General features: G+C 42.7%; 1 protein-coding gene across 3 annotated transcripts in view; it reads right to left on the reverse strand.

Moving 5' to 3' along the window:
• Positions 1-22,099, reverse strand: part of LOC148027593 (uncharacterized) — a 177,837-nt gene that overhangs the window by 130,443 nt on the left and 25,295 nt on the right. Inside the window, exons 1-3 of one of the 3 annotated variants that reach the window (XM_087688925.1) lie at positions 16,308-16,389; positions 726-787; positions 501-619 (exon numbers count right to left, since the gene is read on the reverse strand). In XM_087688925.1, the coding sequence (XP_087545051.1) occupies positions 501-619; positions 726-787; positions 16,308-16,329 (203 nt within the window). In that variant the 5' untranslated portion in view covers positions 16,330-16,389. Of the gene's footprint in view, positions 1-500; positions 620-725; positions 788-2,937; positions 3,030-16,307; positions 16,390-22,099 lie in introns of those variants that run through there. The other 2 variants (XM_087688926.1, XM_087688924.1) reach the window with 2 other exon arrangements.

Raw genomic sequence — 22,099 nt, forward strand, 5'->3', positions numbered from 1 at the left:
TCTCTGTTAACACTGTCCCCAGACTGAGTCCAGACTCCAGAAGGAAGCTCTCATCTGAAACCTGATTCCTCGTCTGAACCAACAAGATCCTTTTCCACTGGAGAATCAATATGTGATCCATAAGTTCCATGTCAGCACAGACAATCAGGCCCAACCCCTAATACCACAGTGATAGATCAACAGTTTCTGTTCAAAGCAGGAGCAGGCCTGCTTGAAACTTGGAAAACAGCAGAAAACCTGTTCAAAAGCCTAAAAACAGCAGCAGCTCTCGAAACCCTAGAAAACAGCAGCAGACCTGTTCCTCTCTCCCTCCCCTCCATTCCTCCAAACCCTAGAAAAAAGTAGCAGACCTGTTCCTCCCTTCCGTGTTCTATTGCCTCCCTCTCTCTCAGGTCACTAAATTAAAGAACAATTGATGTGAACATTTCCTGTCAGTTCCCTTTTATTTTATCATAGATTTTTTGTAGTAAGAAATATAAAAACACTTGTAAAGCACTCACAATTCCTGTAATTGGACATTGCAAGAGAGTCTAGAAACAGAATCCAAATCTTTTTTGTCCACAAAGTTTAATGTCAGGTCAAGCTTTTGCAATGATTCACATTGCTCCAACCCCTCGATCTACAAAGAGAGATTCACACACTAAATAAGGTTATGAACCCATGTGACAAATCATAAGTTGAGTACATAGGAATCGCACTAGAAATTGTAAACATTATGTCTCTACCCTTGTAATGTTGTTAAGAGCCAGATTCAAGTATCGGAGCTCCTTCAGCCGATGCAAGTTTTCTGAAAGGCATAAAAGAGACACCCTATAGATTCTAACAAATTAGCATATCAACATAGAATAGAACCCAAGCTTTTTTTTTTTTTTATCTTCATCTTATTGTTCCTTTCACAATATGTCTTTGCCCCCCCCCCCCCCCCCCCCCCCCCCGGCAGACGAAACATTTAATTAGCAAAAGTTCCCGGTGAGACATAAAACTCTCCCTTTGTAACAGATTTGTAATAGACTTCCCTTTGTTGTTAATATTTTTTGGTAAGCCTCTTAAAGAGCTGCTCTGTACTCAACAGTAGGAAAAAACATAGCAACACTTGGAAAAGAGGCTATGCTGGATAGTGTAGCTGCTCCTTTCATCATACATGTCTAGGTATAGGCGGGTCTAGCAAGAGGGGAGGACTATTCACCCCTAACAAGGCTACCTTTCTGCCCTTGATGATCACTTGACCTCATTTTCATAAAAATTTAGGACCCTCTTCCATCACATGATCAGAAGAGAGAGTTGGGAGTAGTTATAACCTAAAAGTGTGCAGAGTCAAGGGCTGCCCTTATTTGAAATTTATAGTTTCTTGAATGATCCAAGACTTTTAATGATTGGATAATGTAGAAGTTTGTGATACTATCAACTTGCAAAAATCTCCACAAATGGGATTTGTCCAAGTCTAGCGCATCACCAATGTGTGACAACAAGTCCTCAATTGGGTGTATGGGACTTCAATGTTCATATTCTCCACATTCAAAAGTCAATAAATAAACATAGAGTGCTTTGAATAAATATTACCACTTGTTGAAACAAAAAATCGACTAAATTAGAAAGCAATGATATGGAGCTCACTCAACACTTAATCATAAATTTCTTAGTGACCAAAGCACATCCAAAGAGCTCTTTCCCTATAACTGCTGCCACTGCCTTCAAGCTCCATTGTGACCTGCTCCATCCTCCTCTTACCATCAATTCCCACCTCCCTCATCTATCGCCGCCTCCTCTCCTTGCACCATCATTGCTTACCCACCTACCCCCACTACTGGTACGTGCACCCCTTCTACCTACCGCTCTTGTTGCTGAATTGCTGCTAGCAGCTACCACCCTTCCATCTATGTGCATCCTTGTTTTTAACAGCTGCCACCCCCCCACCTACGCATCCTTCCACCTATTGCCACCCCTCCACTTGCCCACCACATCTCCACCCTCACCAACTCATCTTGATTTCTCCCACTCCTCAATTATCGTCCCAACCCGCCACCTCTCTTTGGTTGTACTCCTACTCGCTCACTTTGTAGCAACCTTCCCGCTTTGGTAAACAAGGAGCTTACTTGAGAGGTCCTCAAAGGAACGCACAATAGCAACCTTCAAAACCAGCATTTGGAAACCCAAAGGGTAGTAAACCACATCTTAGCAAACACTTAATTCAGCATAACAGCAAAATCAGTGAGAAAAATCCACATCACATAAAGTTTGGCACCCCTTCCGGTACTTCTTTAGATTATTGATGCATGCTCAAAGTTAGTTACAAATGGTTGTCTTGTGACACAGCTAATCCATGTGTGTGCAATGACCTTGTCACTTTCAATCTTAGTGTCCATCCAACTATAGTGTTCAAAATTGCAAATGGTGTTTTGCAAGAGGATGTGACAAGTGACTCCAATTAGGAGTAGGCAAGCTTCTAGACAAACATGTTGTTGCTGCCTTCCATCCATCCTACAACACTGCCCCTTCAGCGTGGCCCCCTAGTATTAATGTCTAATCCCCCGCTTGTGATGTTGCCTCCTCGCACATACACTACTGCATCTTTGCACACAAGCACATTTCTGCCCCCCCCCCCCCCCCCCCGCACACTATTGCCTAGTCACAAGCTCCTTCCCCCATGCTACAGCCTCACCTCCTCTCCTTGCCTTTCACCTATGCACAAGCTTTGTTCTCTCTGGCTGGCAACCCGTGCCATTTCTCTCCTACACCCCCCCTCCCCCCACTTTTCAGAAATACCCTAATGCAAAAACATAAATGAAAGTGTGCAACAAAGCATAAACTTAACAAAACAAAGTTAGAGTTAGCGTAACTCAAAGACAATGAACACAATGAAAATTTGAATGAATGAATAAATACTAAATATACAATGCTCATGCAGCAAACAAACTGTGCAAGGAATGAAAATTGTACCCTGAATTCTCATGTCTCAAGGACCGAGAAAGAGGTAATAAGCAAGAGAGTGTGTCGTACTCTTGATGGATGTTGAAACACACAAGGCAACCTCCACGATGTTGAAGAGCAGCAAACACAACAAACAATGATGTCAGATCAGTGTCAAACAAGCAGAGGTGAGAGAAAACTACAAACACAGCAGGCTGATGATGATGTGACACACTAACGGTAGCAAAAACACAGGTATGATGATGTAGCAATCTGATGGTAGTAAAAACGTAGGTATGATGGCGTGGTAGTCAGTACAACCACCGTAGATCATAAACACACCAGTAGAACACGTGGCAGTCAGTACAACAACCGTAGATCATAAGCACATCAGTAGAACAAGTGACAGCTATAGATGATGCAAAAGATATACTAAACGCAGAAAAAATAGTGTAGACTACACGATGGATACTGGAAACAAGTCCCAGATGGATGTAGACAATCTCCGGCAGCCTCGATTGAAATGTTCTTTGCAAACAGGGGCAAAGCGAAGCTAGATCACCTTAAACTTGCAAAAACAAGATTGGGCTGAATGGAGGACAGCCTATGTATTTATAGAAACTTTCGGGACTTCATACTACACACCATTTTAAACTCTCTTGAACCATGCATGATTTTAGGGCTTTCATTAATTAAGCATTTTTGGGACTGTTCAAGAGGCTAATTCAGCATGTACTGCTTATTTTAGCTCAACGTCCCCTCTCAAGCCCAAAAACTGAGCTAGAGAGGAAGGCCAACCTAAAGTTTTGTGTGTTTTGGTGTTTTTAAAACCCAAGGTGTCCCACCCGAAAGTAGTCAGGGCATGAGACAAAGGGTGCATGATAGCTGCCGAGTGGCCTACCAAGACTACAGAGGTGATGGTTATCTTACCAAGTGAGTCCGAGTAGTCATCCCAAAGAGACCAAGGCATTGGATAAAGCGTGCACATTGGCTACCAAGTAGCCTACCAAATCCTACAAAGAGGATGGAACCACAATGAACTTTTTTTTTAGTTGGAGTGTTTGTTTCAAAAAATGGGAATTGTGGTCAAGTAAGTAGCTGATGGGAGGAATGGGAATTGCGGTCGAGTAAGTAGCTAATGGGAGACTAAGGGGAAGACCCAAATGCTTTCCAAAAATAAGCAAGCTATCCCTACCATTATTGGGTGTCGATGACGAAGAAATAGACAAAGGCTGTGTAAAGCAAATATAGTGGATATGTGGAAAAAGTGGCAGAAAGCAAGCTAGGGAAGCCAAGGAAGCAAGGGAGACTGCCTTGGAGACTACCATGTGCAATGCCACGAATATGGTGGATCCAGAGTCAACCACTCGAAAAGACCAAAAAGGAAAAAACGTGCACAAATATATGGTTACAGTAAAGAATGCCAATACATTGGAGTTATGCAAGAGGCAATGTAAGTATGATCATGTTCATGCAAAATGCTATGCAATGGTGCCACTTAGACAATGCTCTCGCAAGGGAGTTGTTCACTTGCCCAAGCACCCTTTTATAATCATGTCATCCTCATAATGCAAATGAAGATACAAAGTACAATATATATAGTATCTGAAAAGAAACTATAAACAACATCATATCACCACCAAGAGAATAAAGCTTCCCCTCTCAAAGTGGAAGGGAAAGCTAGAGGAAATCATCCTCTCCCCATTTATTTGAAGAAATAGAGAAGGGTGTATCCAAGCCAATCCTAGGTAGCAAGTACTAAAGCACCTGCCGATTGACCACCTTGATTAATATGTTTGTAAAATTGCTTGATGAAGGCACAAACTCTAGGTGGATGGTATCTAGCTCAACCTTCCCTCTAGTGAAGTGGAAATGGCATAGTCACGAAGGACAAGGGATGGAGGACGGGGACGCGGATGGGGAGGAACGGAGTGGTGGAGGAAAATAGGAGACAGGGAATGGGGGACCGGGACGGGGACAGGAATAGGGGACCGGGATGGGGACAGAGATGGAGCAAAATAGGAGACAGGGAACGGGGGACCGGAATAGGGACCAATATGGGGACCTAAAATTATATGTTTTCTAGACGTAATTGAAATACTCTATAAGGAAACTAAACAAATACAATAACCTAACTCAAAAACCTTCTAAAGCTATCCCATAAAAGCTTAAAACAATATATGAGCCATGAAAGTTGAAGCCTAAATAAATAATGAATACTCAAACTGAAGAGTAGAATAATTGACAATGCCAAATGGTGATGAAGAAATATCGTATGACTTGAAGGCTAAAGTCCAACAGTAAATACTAAAAAATAAGTACTTAGATTGAAGACTACAAGAAACAGTACAAACTGAGAAATGTAGTAAAAGTTAAAACTGAGAAATCATGAATGTCATATGATATAAAGACTAAAGTTAAACAATAAACACTAAATAACGAGTCCTCGAACTGAGGACTACAAGAAATAGTGCCAGCTGATAAACAATAAAACTCGTGGACTAAGGACTACAAGAAACAATATAAATAGTACAAACCCTATGATACATGGCATCCCCTATATCCCCTCCCCCTCCCCCCCCATCCCGAGACACATCCCCCTGTGATGGACCTTTGCATGGAGATGCGCCCTTTTCCAAGACGTATTGGAGACAAGTCCCGCATTTTGGGATGAGATCCCTACGTTCTACGCCCACGTCCCTTACGTCCCTTGTGACTATGGGAAGCGGAACCCCACATGTTGCATCAATGGTATAATGATCGGATTTCCCGCAAGGGCAATGGCACTCTAGTTGTCACAATAGAGAACGACAGGAGAGTTGCATGAAAGTTGAAGTGCTGCCAATAAGATCCTCAAGTAGATAGCCTCCATGGTAGCATAAAAGAACCCTATACTCTGCCTCAGTCATGGAAGCTGCCACTGTCTCCTATTTACGGCTGGCCCATGAGATGGATGCCATGTCCAAGGTAAAGAGGTAGCCACCATGGGAACGTTGGGTGCCAGGATCTCATGCCTGTCAGAATCAGTGTGCCATTGCAAACATAACCAAAACCGTAAGTCAAGCCATAAGAACAGGTACACCACAAATATCTCAAAACACAAAGGCATGCAATCCAATGTGGCATCCTAGGTGTAGTGCAATATTAACTAAGCAAACTGACTAAGTAAGCTAAATCTCGCGTAGTGTTAATCAACCAAAGGAGTTCCTCTATCACAAATCTATAGGTGTGCTCATTGAAGGGATGACCTAGGGTATCCTTAGAAAGATAGACAATGGGATCAAATAGGTGTGGCCACATACCATGTTTGATCCATGTAATACTAGTCGACTAAATAAAGAGCATACCTTTGTTGTGACACAAAAATGCTTTCCCTAGATCAAACCACCTCCATCTCCAAAAAGTAAGATAACAAACCGAGGTCTATCTTCTCAAAAGTGGAACAAACCTAAGCCTTAATTTCTACTATGGTAGCAGAACTTGAGCCAGTGATAAGTAAATCATCTATGTATAGCAAGATATAGCCAACCCCCTCTGAAGTGATGCGGACATAATAGTTTAGGTCACAAAGGGTAAAATGATATCCGTGAGTGCTAAAAAACTAAAAAACTCATCCATCCTCTCAAACCAAGACTATGGTGATTGCTTCAGTCCATAAAGAGCTTTCCGCAAATGAAAGATTTTATGTTTCAGGTCATCAAAATAAAAGCCATGTGGCTACTCCACATAGACTTCCTCCTACAAATAACCGTTCAAAAAACACTTTTGACATCCATTTGATAGATCGGCCAACTGTAGTGAGCAACAAGCACAATCAAAAGACAAAATGATGTCAATTGTATAGAGGAGAAAAGGTCTCTTCATAGTCAATGCCTTGCTTTTATCAAAACCCTTGCACCACAAGGTGAGCCTTGTATTTTTCTAAAGCCCCATCAGCCATTAGCTAGTCCTAAAAATCCACTTTGTTCCGATGGCTTTCTTGTGGCTCAAACAATCCACCAAGGTCCAAGTCTCATTTCAAGCATTACTCTCTAGCTCCTTCTCCATGGCCTCTCGCCATTGGGAGTGCTAGAGGAGCCTCCTACCAACTATCCGGCTCAAAATGCGCTATGTAATCAATTGTAAACAACGACACAAATGATGCCTAAGGTGCACGCCAAGTAGATCTTCTCGGTATCACGAATCGTGTGGCGAGGGGACTTGCTTGAGCTGTTGTGCCAAACACATACCATACAAGAGGAAACTCACTCAAGAACATAAGAAGAGAGATGGAAGCCAAAAAGTTTTCTTGCTGGTTTCTTCTCTTCTTTCATATACAATATGAAGGAAACTAGCCTTGGATTAGTCTTTTTTCTAGAGGGAATATCCTTCTAGCAGCCATTGCATCTAGCAGAGACAGGACATTCACTTTCACAATTGAGGAGGATGGCCATCTCCAGCGGGAGGACCTTGACCTTACAGCACTCAGTGGCTGCTCCAGGCAAAGAATCAGAGTAGTGGAACACTTTTAAAGAAAATGGCACATAGACCCAGACCCAACCACTTGTCTTATAGATGGATGGAGATATTGGGCATACTAGAGGAGACCTCTACAGACACTTCAGTGGGATCCAGGAGAGTGGATGTGGAGGGATCCCTTCCTTGATAGGCCATCCGACATCCCCTTCTTTGGTTACACTACTAGAGTGGGACGGAGGATACAGATGAGCAAGATTAGAGCACAGCCTGCAGCAATCCCTCATCGGCATAGAGAGGGAGTCTCATATGAGTTCGTATACGACTTTTGGAGGCGGCTACATGACAGCTTCAGGCCCACGAAGATCTCTCTCTTTCTATGGCTTATAGCCCATAAGAGTTTAGCAGTTGGCACTTGGCTTGGATATGGCAGGGACCCAGTGGCTTGCGCGCGATGTGGTGAGCCATAAGAGACACAGAGACATTGCCTCTAGGACTGTCTTAGAGCCCAAGAGATTTGGAGGAGAGCTCTTAGGATAGTATTCCATGGTACAACAGAGTCCATGGTGGCGACATGGGGGGCTGCAGCTTGGGTCACAGACAAAGGTCCAGCTTGCGGCTATGAGGACACTCAAGGGACCATTTCTTTTCTCATCATTGGACAGCATCTGAGCAGGATCCGTACCCTAGACTACTCACAGACACAGTGGACTCAGAGACATTGTCACAGATGGGAGTTGATTTCAAGCATTATAGCTTGGTACATATGGACTGCGAGATGTAGCCAGGTCATTGATCTTCACGATATACCCACTGGGGAGTCTTTATCGAGGATTTGGACACAGAGATAGTCCATACTCTCCATGCCTCAGATGGTCTAGCACTTTAGCCCACCAGATTGGTTGTTTACACAACCATTGTATCCTTGATGTACTTAGTTACTCTTCACAGAGTTTCTTGTACTTTGTATTTACCTTAGGGGGACTTTCTTCAAGGTATTATTAATAGAGTTCTCTTTTCTTGGAAAAAAAATGAAGGAAACTGGCCTACTAAGTCAAACAGTGCATAACTAACTATACTAATCTATTAGTGCTATAACTATGAGAGTGGAGGTCAGGATCAAAGCTCAGCATAGAAAACAGTAGACAGTAGAGAGTGAAGCACGACACCCAATGCAATAGACTAAAAGAGTGTAAACTAAAAGTACAAGGTACAACCCTTAAACCTTAGGGTTGTAGGGGGGTGTTCACACCCGAACACGGTAAGTGCCCGTAAGTGTGTGTCATAATCACATACGAAATAATACCATAAGTCTGGGGGAAAAAACCTCTCCTACCAAGAGTAAAAAGTGCCCCAGTGTCCTACTGATCACCGACACTCTGATGTGAGCGTAGACGTAAGTTAGGCGTGAGTGAAATACCCAACAAACCCCCCTAGAGTGAAGAATGATCAAGTGTACAAGGATCATCCACCATCAAAAGAGATCAAATTTAAAGCATGGCGAAATGCTTCAAATTTCTCACGAGGAAGAGCTTTTGTGAAGATGTCTGCCACATTACTGGTGATAGGACAATAGACAAGGCTGATATCACCTACATGTAGCGTCTCTCTGACAAAGTGATAATGTATCTCAATGTGTTTTGTGCGTGCATGAAACACTGGGTTCTGTGCCACTACAATGGCACTCTAACTGTCAGTGAACAAAGGAGTAGACTCCGTAACAGATACATCCAGATCAGCAAGCAACCGTCTAATCCATACGCATTCAACTGTGGTTGTGAAAGCTGCCTTGTATTCAGCTTCACATGACGATGTGGCAACAATGGACTGTTTCTTGGTAAGCCAAGATATGCAAGACGAGCCAAGAAAGAAACAATTGCCACTAGTGGAGTGAAGTGAATCATAATCACCAGCCCAATCAGAATCACTGTAAGCATGTAACTGCAGTGGTCTCCCCTTGGCATAAAGCAATCCAAGAGATCTAGTACCCTGCAAGTAACAGAAGACACGCTTAACAGCTTGCCAATGTGACATGCGTGGCTGATGCATATATCTCCTCAGGGCTGAAACTGTAAACTGTATGTCTGGCCTAGTGTTGCATAAGTAAATAAGACATCCAACTGCTAGAGCATATGTCTGTATATCAAACAAATCACTGTCATCATGTAATCACAATTTAAGTCTAGGTTCCATTGGTGTACAAATTGGCTTGCAATCCTGTAAGCAAAACTTCTCAAGAAGTTTACCAATGTATCTTGACTGTGATAACCCAATACCTCTAGCATCATGTATGAACTGAATGCCAAAGTAATAATGCAAAGACCCCAAGTCTGACATGTCAAAATTTTGCTACAAATTTTGTTTAAATGCTGAAATCTGATCAGCATGTGTCCCTATAAGCAATAGATCATCAACATAAAGACAAATGATCAGCATGGATCCCCCCTCTTTACATACGTAAAGGGTAGACTCAGATGAGCTATTAATGAAACCTTGGCTAAGCAAGAAAGCATCTATCTTTGCATACCAAGCTCTAGGAGCTTGTTTCAAACCATACAAAGATTTTTTCAGCTTGCATACCACGTGTTCCAAGCCCTCAATTGCAAAACCAATGGGTTGCTGTACATATACTTCCTCATGAAGTTCCCCATGTAAAAATGCAGTTTTAATATCCAACTGATGCACAATCCATCCATAATGAGCAGCTAAAGCAACCATAGACCTAATGGTCGTCATACAGGAGATAGGAGCAAATGTCTCCTCATAGTCAATGCCTTTTTTCTGTGCATAGCCTTTAGCTACAAGCCTTGCCTTTTATTTGTCAATGGATCCATATGCATTCCGTTTCAGCTTGTAGGCCCATTTTGTTCCAATGGCTTTCTTCCCAAATGGCAAAGACACCAAATCCCATCTTTGATTCTTAGTGATAGAATCCAATTCAGCTTTCATTGCTGCCATCCAATGCACACTCTGCTGTGCATCTTCAAAACATTCAGGCTCCTCATCATCGAAGGTGCTTGCTGCCATAACGAACTCCATGGTATGTGCAGTATCATGCATACGAGCTTGCCTTCTAGCACGACCAGCCATGGGTGCATCCAAATGACTATCTTTCATAGTCTGTAAATACCATCCAGTCATTTGTCTTGCCTCCTGACTGTGCATAAGCTCTTGCTGAATTTCAGTTTCAGCACTTTGCTGAATATTCAGATCAGCCAATGGCTGATTTTCTGCATTTTCCAAAGGAGTAGTTGGCTGAACATTGAGTTCACTTGCTGAAACTCCAGCTGAATCACCAAATGTAATGGGCAGCAGCCCTTCAAATACATCACGGGCAGCCTGATATGTATCTAAACTAGCCAGGGACAATTCTGATTTTTCATCAAATAGTAATCCCTACTGACAAACACCTTTTTAGAAACGGGATCATAGAGTCTATAGCCTTTGCTCTCACTGCTATATCCCATAAAAATGCATTTAACAGCCTTGTTATCCAACTTTTTCCTAAGTACCTTCGGAATATGTGCATATGCAAGGCACCCAAAGGTACGAAAGTGTCCAACAGAAGGTTTCCAGCTGTTCCAAGCCTCAAAAGGTATAATTTTCTTCAATGCTTTGGTGGGGCATCTGTTCAAAACATGGCAAGCACACATGACGGCTTCCATCCAGAAACTGTGAGGCAAGCTCTTTGCCTTCAGCATACATCTAGCCATCTCCATGAGTGACCGATTCTCTCTCTGCAACCCCATTTTGCTGTGGAGTATAAGCAGTAGTGTACTGATGGACAATGCCCTTCTGCTTCAAAAAAGAATTCAGCATAGAGGACATGTATTCCCCCCATCGGTCCAAACGGAGAGTCTTAATTTTACAACCAGACTGGTTTTCAGCAAGTGCAAGAAAAGCCAAGAATGCATCATACACTTCTGACTTTTTGACCAAAGAGCAGACCCAACAAAATCGTGTAAAGTCATCAATAAAAGTCACAAAATAGTAACATCCTCCCAATGAAGAGTATCCAACTCGTATAACCCATGACATAAAGTGCTTGTCAAGACCAAAGTCATGTGTTCTTTGTCTCTTACCATGCATCGGTCATCATCAAATATAACCTGCAATCCACAACGTGCCAAAGAAGAGATAGAGAGCAAATTCTTCTTTATGTCTGGCACAAATAAAGCATCCTGTAGGCAGAGAATAGAGCCATCAATGGCTGTGAGCACAATCTCCCCAATACCTCCAACAGGATATGATGCATTGTTGGCACACTATACAAACTTGCCAACTGGAGCTGCATGAACAGATGCAAATAAATCTCTGCGAGATGTAATATGCCTAGAAGCACCACTGTCAAAAAACCAAGTACCTGCATCCTCAGTAGAGCTAAATGCTCGATCTGCCTAGGAGATGTCATAACTACATGTGTAAAAACAATAGTCCTTGTCTGCAACAAAGGACGCGGACTCAGTAGCAAAGGAAGGAGAATCAGAAACAGACATTCCTGACTTCTTTTTCTTCTCTTTGGCAATGCGCTTTCTACACTCAGTGATGTAGTGGCCTGGCTTCTTGCAATAATGGCGTTTTTCCTTTTTGGCTTGCGTGCCCCCTTGTTTTTTGTTTGCCTGGGATGTGCCAGAAGTCCCAGAACTCTGCGGAGCATTCTTCACTTGGCTGCCTTTGCCCTTCTGTCTAGCCATAAAAGCCTGCTCAGAGGCTATAGCATCCACACCACTATTCCTCCGTGTTTGCTCCTCCTCTAGAAGCAAACAGACTAACTGAAGAAAAGTGATTGGCTGTGTGGCAATCCTTATGGTGAGGCTTAAGGCCGTATGAAAAGCCAAGTACGAAGAAGGTAATGAGTTCAAAGTGGTGGATATCATCTATGCATCCGAATAGTACTCATCAACATTCATGAGTTGCTCTCGCAAGTCCTGAATTTTGTTCAAGTGATCCTGAATAGAATCACCTTCATCCATTTTCAATGTCTCTAGCTCTTTCTTTAGGAAAGCCAAGCTTCTCATGAAGAAGCTACTGAACGAATGTGGGGGATGATTGACTGCTGAACTGCCAATGCAATCAACGACAAAGCCTGTGCATCCCATGTATCCCATGCTTTTTGAGTTGCTGTTCTTTGGGGAAGTGGCTGAAGTGGAGCAGACTGAGATGCTCGTGGTGCACATCCTCCTGGAGGAGGAGTAGCTGGAGCCACAACTCCAAGTCGAGCTTCTTCTCAACTGAATTGTTAGTTCCGTCCAATTTGTCCTCCTTGGATACATAGGTGAAAACATCTCCTTCCTGATTTGCCATGATTTTTCAATTGCCGAAAATGCAAGAGAGGAATGTCGAAGCAGAACTTCACTGAAATCTGAAAATTTCCAGAAATTGCAAGAAATAACTTTCTGCAATTAGTGTACAGAGGTGCACTCTGTCAAAACTATCTGTTATGCACGCAGTCCAACGTGCAATTAGTATTCAACAACACTGTACCAGCAAAATCCCCAAAATTTCTTGCCCCAGATTTGTTCAAAAACAGTCTATCAATGATTGTAATTGCAGTACATATGCCAATGTCCTCAGAAAACACGAAAGCCCCAAAAAATTTTGATGACTGTGTCCAGAAATTGCATTTAATGTGTCCCAGACACGTTTCTGAATGCTATGCGTGGGCCGTGGGAACCCTCTCTTCCAGAAATTAATTTTGGTAGAAAAAAGGTTTAAATTTTTAAAAATCTACCTTGGAAATGACGAATCGTCACTGACGACAGGCAGGAGTGGTCAACGTTGCTGACATCTGACGTGAGGGCAAACGGGCTGGTCGTCGCAGGCGAGTTGACGAGCAGCACTGACGACTGACAAGCGTGACGTCTGGCGCACCAGCAGTGCTGATGCTTGGCATAGTGTTTGGCAGTCAGGGCATGCTGCAGTTGGCGGGGCGTGCAGCAGTTGTCGGAGCGTGTGGACAAGGACGGTGCAGCAGGTGAGGGCTAAGGCAGGTAGCAACTGTTTTACGGGGCAGCAGCTGACGTCTGCTGGCTTTTTGACGACTATTAACGGGCAGCACTGGCGAGCTGGATACTAGCGGAGCAGCAGCTGACATCTGGCGCTTCAGACTGAGCAAAGAGTCCCGAATGCTGAACGGAACTGAGAAACAGAGCCAATTCTCTGGTACCAAATGTGAGAGTGGAGGTCAAGATCGAAGCTCAGCACAGAAAACAGTAGATAGTAGAGTGTGAAGCACGACACCCAATGCAATAGACTGAAAGAGTGTAAATTGAGAGTACAAGGTACAACCCTTAAACCTGAGGGTTGTAAGGGGGTGTTCACACCCGAACACGGTAAGTGCCCGTAAGTGTGTGTCATAAGCACATACGAAATAATACCATAAGTCTGGGGGAAAAAACCTCTCCTATCGAGAGTAAAAGTGCCCCAGTGTCCTACTAATCACCGACACTCCGGTGTGAGCATAGGCGTAAGTTAGGCGTGAGTGAAATACCCAACAATAACTATACCAAATATAGGTAGATGCAATAAACCAAATATAATAAGTAATAAGTCAGTGGCCATGTGAGGATCATAATGAGCACCAACATACTAAGTGCAGATGTGCAAACCCATCTAACCAAGCAATCCAACATCAATATCCGCATGCATTGAGCTTGCCATCTCAACACTCCCCGTCAAGCTCAACTGTATCTCTACAACTATAAGTAAGCTTCAAAATTTTTGAAGCTTCTCTGCACCCAATGCCTTTGTAAAAAGGTCAACTATCTAATCCTGTGTGGTGACATATACCAATTTAATCTCTCCTGTAAGCACCTTTTCTCTCACAAAATGATAATGCACCTCAATGTATTTTGTCCTAGCATGGAACACTCAGTTCCTAGCTAACTGTATGCTACTCATGTTGTCACTATGAATGGCAACTAGACCATCTCCCCGCATATCCAAATCACCCAATAATTTCTACAACCATACCACCTCACATGCTGCCAAGTAGCACCTCTGTACTTGGCCTTTGTACTCAATAAAGCAACTATCACTTGCTTTTTGCTACTCCACCTAACTGCTACACTACTAATGGAAAACACGAATCCATCGGTAAATCTTTGATCAAATATACTATCAACCCAATCTGCATCTGTGTATCCAAACACATGTATATCCTTACCTTCCTCATAAAAGAGTCCATAATACAAAGTGGGCTTCACATACCTCAAAAAGTATCTAACTGCATCCAAATGAGGCTTTCTAGGCATTTGCATAAACTGACTGACAAGGCCAACAATATAACTTAAGTCTGGCCTTCTAATAACCATGTAAATTAAACTCCCTACTATCCTCCTGAACATAGCAGGGTCTTCTATCTCATCCCCAATATCAACACTCAACTTCACATTTTTCTCCAACAGCACTAAAAGAGGCTTACATGCTATCATACCATACTTGGACAACATATCCAAGCCATACTACCTTTGAGATACCCATATACCATCATCACATCTAATCACCTCAATACCAAAAAGTACCGTAGTCCACTCAAATCCTTCATCTCAAACTTCCTTAAAAGGTCCTTAACTTCAAAAATCCCACTGTCACTATCACCTGTAATAATCAAGCCATCCATATAGATTACTATGATGACCAAACTTGCATCTCCCTTTCTCACATAAAGTGAGTGGTTAGCATCAGAAAAATAAAAGCCAATCTTAATAAGATACTCTCTGATCTTGTCAGACCATATCTAGGTGCTTGCTTCAGCCCATAGAGCACCTTCTTTAACCTGCACATATATGTGGGATACTCTAAATTCTCATAACCTGCTGACTATTCCACATACACCTCTTCTTGCAATTCACCATGCAAGAAGGTATTCTTTACATCCATTTGTTGCAAACTTCAACCTTTGGATAGTACCAAAGCAATCACACATCTAGCAGTTACTATCCTAGCAACTAGACCAAATGTCTCTTCATAATCTATGCTATATGTCTCCTCACCCATTGCTACATCCCAATGAACATGACCAACATCATCCTCAAAACAAGTGGGCTCAACATCCTCAACCACCTTTACCATATAAGCATAATGATGAGCTACATAACCTTCAAAACTAAATCTTTTAATAGAGTATTTGATCTTGCTAAACTTGCGTACCACTGGATCACTTAGTGGAGCCTTTGCATTATCATGTACTCTATGTATACTTGGTGTCCTAACTGAAAAAATACCAAGCTCATCATCCAAACTCTCTGAACTCTAGTGAGATATATCGGGCTTCTTGTCCGTAAAGCATTAAACTTCTTTTGCAGCTCATCTGGAGCATGAACAAATGCAATATAACTAAATACTTTCAAGTGTAACACATTGGGCTTCTTGCCCGTAAAGCATTCTTTGAGGATCATTTCATGAACTGCAACTATGGGAGGAGTCTATTCATAATATAGACAGTAGTATAAACATCTTTAAACCAAAAATGTTTTGGCAAATTCTTTTCAACGATCAATGCTCGTGAAACTTCTATGAAATGTCTATTCACCACTTCTTTCAAATGACTTACCCTACGTATCGATCTCTTCAGTGATCATAAGAAAGACCAACTCATCAAAACTTGGAAATGGCTTCCGTATATACATAAAAGCAACAAACGATTTCCAAGGCTTCTCATTATTAAGGCCACTTAAAGTAGATGAAACCAAATCATCATCATCAAGCATTGCATCAATAGCTACTAAGATATCTACAATACTTCTCACTTTCAAAACATACTCATTTATAGACATCTTCCCTTTCTTCAAAGTATTCAACTCTTGCTTAAATTGAATCTTCCATGCCTTTGTATTTACTAAAAACATGCTCTCCAAAATTATCCAAGCTGCATGTGAAGTTTCTACATTTCTAATATATCCCATCAAAGTATTTTCAATGATTGCAGATAGCCAATACATCACCTTTTTGTCTTTTGCATTCCATTCTTTCCACACCTTTAATTCTTTTGCAGTCGCAGGATTGCTTAGCTCTAGTTGCTTTTCTTCACCTGAAACAAACTCATAAAGGCCTTTTTCCATAAGAAAGTTTGTCAATTGAAACTTCCATGATGGGTGGTTGTTCTTGCTCAACTTCCCAATGATGGGGTTTCCACTATTCTTTGCTATTATTACAAAATTGATACAAAACAGCAAGTCTTCTACAACCTTTCACAATAAGTGCACAGCAATACACCAATCAACATTTTTCGCTAACTGCTCAATAGTACATGTCATCTGCAACATATTAGCAAATAAAACTTGTGTTGGCTTCCAAGAAAATACCTCGGAACTTACAAATTCGAAATCTGTAACCTGTACACCCACTTTCGGTCAAAACAACTGAAATCGCAATATACCCTGAAACTATTGTTTACAATCTTGCACGTCTAGAACGAGGCCCGAAATGGTCTCAACGGCCTAAAAAAGTAGCGAGAAAGCCCTAAAAACCTTCTTTGCAAAATATATAGTGCTTTGCTCGCACACCAAATCTTACAGCAATTCTCTGTCCTACTTCCAGTGCTTCCACAGGTACTATCTAAGAGAGAGAGTGGAAGAATTGGAGAGCTTGTTACCCATTGCTTGCTTGCTCGAATCCTTGCTTCTTCTCCTTCATTTCAGCCTTCAAAACCAGCGAGGGACTTGCTTGAGCTTCTGTGCCAAACATACACCATACATACAAGAGGAAGCTCACTCAAGAACACAAAAAGAGAGATGCGGGCCAAAATGTTCTCTTACTGGTTTCTTCTTTTTCTTTCATACACAATACAATGTACACAATATATAGATAAGATACAACATAAAGGAAATTGACCTACTAATTCAAATACTAGATAACTAACTATACTAATTGATTGGCGCTATAACTATGCCAGCTATAGGTAGATGCAACAAACGAAATATAATAAGTCAGTGGCAACAAACCAAATCAATATGAATCAGTCTAAGAGGCACCTTAGCTCTACGTATAGACTGCTAAGGAAATGGGGTATCGTGCTTCTTCCCGAGTTGACAAAGCTTTAGAGATATCCCGCAATAGCTTTAGGCATGAAAGGCCACAAACCATCTGTCAACGGGACAACTCATAAAGAGAGTCATATCTAAGATGTCCTCAGTGAAAATACCAAAGACACTCAATACTCATAGACTCCCGTGCAGTAGCTAAAGTCTAGAAGCTGTGAAACTTAGAGCCCTAGGTTGTCAGTTGGGAAAGAATCTATGTCATGTGGGTCATGCCACTAGGTTGTGTATCACCGTGAGCAATCACTAAAACACTCTCGAGTCAAGGACCTCAACTATGATCACTGTGAAGAAGATTGCTTGACCCAATCAGAAAAGCTCAGCAAAGCTGCTAAGCAGATGACAAGTTTACACCAAGCTAAGAGATATAGTATGCATTATCTAGCATAGTGCGATCCGAGCCTGGTCAATGGCAAAACTAACAAGATCGTGAGGATGAATTTGACCAAGGAATTGTTCCTATCTCGGACTCACCCGGCTATAGGGGCTCAGGAAATGAAAATGTCCTCAATGGGGTCATATAATAAGGAGCTCCACTCTCCACAATCCAAGGAGTAGCTGAAGTACTTGGCTATGATGAGTGGGCCTTTGCAGTCACTTGGTCAAGAGGCAACTCACAAATATGGATGAGTCTCGCATCCTCAAATATCTCTACAAAGACGATGTGGGCCTGTGCAAACCAATCAGACAAGCCCTTTGACATTGAGAATATTCTTGATTGTGATAGCTCACTAGTGGTAGTATTGGTCTAGCCTTGCCACTACTTGTGCAAAGGATTACCACCACCCTGTCTCCCCTACTGGGGGTCGCCCGATTAAGGGGCACAATTCTAAGTCTTAGCTTTTGGTGCTATGCCTCTATCCTTTGATCGGCACTTGCCGTCAAAGTGGCTAGCCTTCTGACTATGCTAACAATACTCATTTTTCTTTGGTACATCTTGCCACCTCAGTTTGAGAGATCACTAGGAGTTTCCTTGGGTCTCATTAGATTAATTTTTTTTTTTTTTTAGTTTTGTTTCTTACTTTCATTGGACTGATTTTGATTTTGATTTTAGTTTTGTTTCTTACTTTCATTGGATTTTTTATTTTCTTTACCCTTCCCTTGCTACCCCTTTTGAGAAGAAGCAATGAGAGCCCCCTCTGAAGAGATCAAACTCTAAAACTGATTGAACAACTCAGTGTAACACTGTAGCTAATACTCAAATTCATAGAATATAGGCATAGTGGGCTATGAGATCACCTTCTGCAAAAAGTGGAAGTATTTACTCAGCAACTTATTAAGACACAATGTGACATGATCTTCCAATGACTTAGAAACCCCTATGGTAGAAAACTCAGCGAGAACGTAGAAGGTGCCAATACTCAGCCAACTTGACTTTTAACTTTTAAGTCATCCCAGTCAATGATTTTAAAGCTTTGGAGTTTATAATCCAAATTGATGTGGCAGGTCCTATCCCATGCTGGATAGTGGTCAGTCAAGTGTATCCTACGTACTCGAATGCTAAGTCAAAATGATGAAGCTTTGAATGAAATTTAGGTAATACACCTTGCATCAGCTTGACAATAGTAAAGGTATTCCTACCATTCCATGAGGGGACAACCTCATATGAAACAAGTGCCAAATCGAGTTGGGATTCCAACCCTTGCACAAGATCACATAGGTTCTATGAGTCGAGGACATGTCTCATCTAGTTTGACTAAGTAGTACAGTTTGACCCGTTAAAATGAGTCTTGTCATTAAAGGCATGTTTGGCTAATGTGGAGGAAGTGTTGAGCTAAAGCATGCATTACTTCCTGATTAGCCTCTTAAACAACCCCAAAACACAATTAAAAATGCTCTTTTAGAGTAAAACCCTAAAACGGGGAGCGGTTCGAGAGAGTTCAATGGAAACCCTAAAACGGGGAGCAGTTCAAGAGAGTTTAGTGAAAACCCTAATTTTTGGGGCGCCCTTCCACATCTATAAATAGACAGGCTACCCCCATTCAGCCTTATTCTGTCTGTGCAGGTTTCACACTCTCCAATGCAGATTTCAGCCATCAATCTGCCTCCACGTGGCTGTCCAGCCCTCGTGATTGCTGCCACCTCTCTCTCCAACCTCGAAGTGCCCTGGCGCCTTCATCCAGCTGTCGCCCACTGTCAAGCGCCATCTCTCAGGCTACATTTGGCCTCCAGCTGCCATCGCCAACATCTCCAACATCAGGCGACATCCTACAGCCTGCGTTTGCATCCTTCTAGAGCCGCCTGGTGTCATCTTGCCACTCTGCAATTGTCGCCTCTTTCTCTAGCAACCCCTCGTGTCAGCATTTTGTCGTTTCCTCTCTCTTCACACTCCGACTGGTGGTCACAAACTTGGGATCCGTCTCCAGTGGACGTCAAACTCCGCTCTGCTCTTGAGCACACTGTACACTCTTACATTCATTTACAGCATTCGTTCACTTCAGATTTCTGTCGTGGTCGTACACTTTGTGTGTCCTCAGTGCAAACCCTAGCAGTTTTCTTCACTGGAAGAACCATGAGGTGTCAAATAAGTGGAATAAGATGGATAAAAAGGAGGTGGTGAGGGGGTGTTGAGCTAAAATACGCTTTTCAGCTGATTAGCATTCTTAAACAACCCCAAAACAAGAATCTCAGTGGTCCCCCAAAAACCCTAATTGTTTTGGCCACCCTTCAACATCTATAAATAGGCAGGCTGCTCCCATTTAGCTTCACCTGATGTGCAAATTTCAGCCATCAGTCTACCTCTACGTGGCTGTCCAGACTTCGTGACTGCCGCCATCTCTCCATCAGCCCTTGCAGTGCCTTGGCGGCTTCCTCCAAGCTGTCGCCCACTATCTGGTGCCATCTTCTAGGCTGCATTTGGCACCCACTTGCCATCGCCAACATCTCCACCATCTCCTGGTGCCTCCGTTTGACCCACATCAGCCAAGCATCAGTCTCCACATACTTCAACTGCCTGCGTTTGGGCTCCCTCTGCCTTGCGACAGTGTGGCTACCTCCCTCTCCATCAGCCAACATCCTTAAGCTTGCATTTGCACCCTTCTAGAGCTGCCTGGCATCATCTCTCTCTTCTATAGCTATCGCCTCAGCCTCCTCAACCTCCTAGCATGAGCGTTTTGCAAATTCCTCACTCCACACTCCGACTAGTAGTCACAGACTTGGGATCCGTCTCCGGTGGACGTTACTCTCTGACACTTTACTCTGCCCTTGAGTATCTATAGACTCTTACATTCATTTACAGTATTCATTCACTTCAGAGTTGTGTTCTTCTCTCCATTCTTTTGTTTGTGTTTGAGTTTCTATGTTTGGTTTTGAGTTTTGCATTTAGGGTTTGAGTTGTGCTTTCTATGTTTGTGTCTATCTCTTTGTGTTTTTGTCATGGTTGTACACTGTGTGTTTCCAAGGCTCTTGTAAAGAGTATCCTGCGGATATTGTGGAAAGCTTGGTTTTATGCAAGGCACACAATACGATGCATAACCGAATCACAATGTCACAAACACCCTCTTCTCTAGTTCCTATGATGTCCTATCAGGCTTCTCCATCACTGGAGGCCCTGAGACGACATTATGGACTCAGTGAGAGGGATGATGCTCCACCTTCACCTCCTTTTTCTTCTCCTATTCTAGATTTCACCCACATGACATAGAAGGACTTTGAGGAGAACTATCACAACAAGTACACTGATGTTTACACCCCTCCTACCAGTTTTACTACCACATTTGGATACATTGGTGAGATTGCCTACCTCTCCAATCATGGAGCATATATGGCATTCAGAATGTCTGGCGATCCATCTTCATCATCTCTGCCAAGTTCCGTGACAAGTTTGTACAATCCTTTTGAGTTGCATGAATCAAAACCCTCGCCTATTTCTTCTTTTGAGGTACAGGATCCGGATGGCTTTGCATATGTGAACTTCAATAGAGGGGGCTCTCGGAGTAGATATAATTCAAGTACATCTACAACTTCTATTTCATTTGAGCATGTAACACACACTTCTCAATTCCCTCCCATCCCTCCCTCTTATACGTCACACCTTGATCACCTCTCATCATCTTTCCAAAACCTTGGATTACACTCCACCTCTGCATCACACACACTAGGGGTTGGATCTTCAATCTCCACTCCTAGCACTTTCTCATTCTCTACCCCATTCTCTACCTCTTTGCACCTTGGTACTTCGTTAGGGGGAATCGCACCCTTTAACACAGTGCCTCTCACCTTTCCACAAATGAGCACACCCATAGCACATAGGACGACTCTGATGGGCATCCCCCTCTTCACTACCCCCACATTCACATCTCACATGACCACTCAAACGCAAGGGTTTCCATCCTTAGCTTATGGTGCATCTTCACACTCTCCTTGGGTTACACCTACGCAGGGATTCCCATTTACTGCTCCACTTGTTCCCATCCCACCTCCTTGGGTTGCTCATGTGGCTACCATGCCCATGCCTCGTCAGTCCATCCCTATGGATCCACCTTGCACACTCACTGTATGTCTGGTGGGCACTCTAGGGCTCATTCCCAGGTGTACTCAACTCTTCTCTCCTACCCACATTACACTTTCTCCCATTATCCATCACCTAGCACTACTACTCCTGTTGCCACGGCCAAAAATATATTCACGGATAAGACTCATTTTAACGGGTCGAATTTTACCACTTGGTCCAATTTCATGCAACAAGTGCTTGAGTC

The sequence above is a fragment of the Lygodium microphyllum genome, chromosome 12 (genome assembly GCF_053477565.2).
Source record: "Lygodium microphyllum isolate KBCC chromosome 12, Lygodium_microphyllum_v1.1.10, whole genome shotgun sequence".
Classification (NCBI taxonomy): Eukaryota; Viridiplantae; Streptophyta; class Polypodiopsida; order Schizaeales; family Lygodiaceae; genus Lygodium; species Lygodium microphyllum.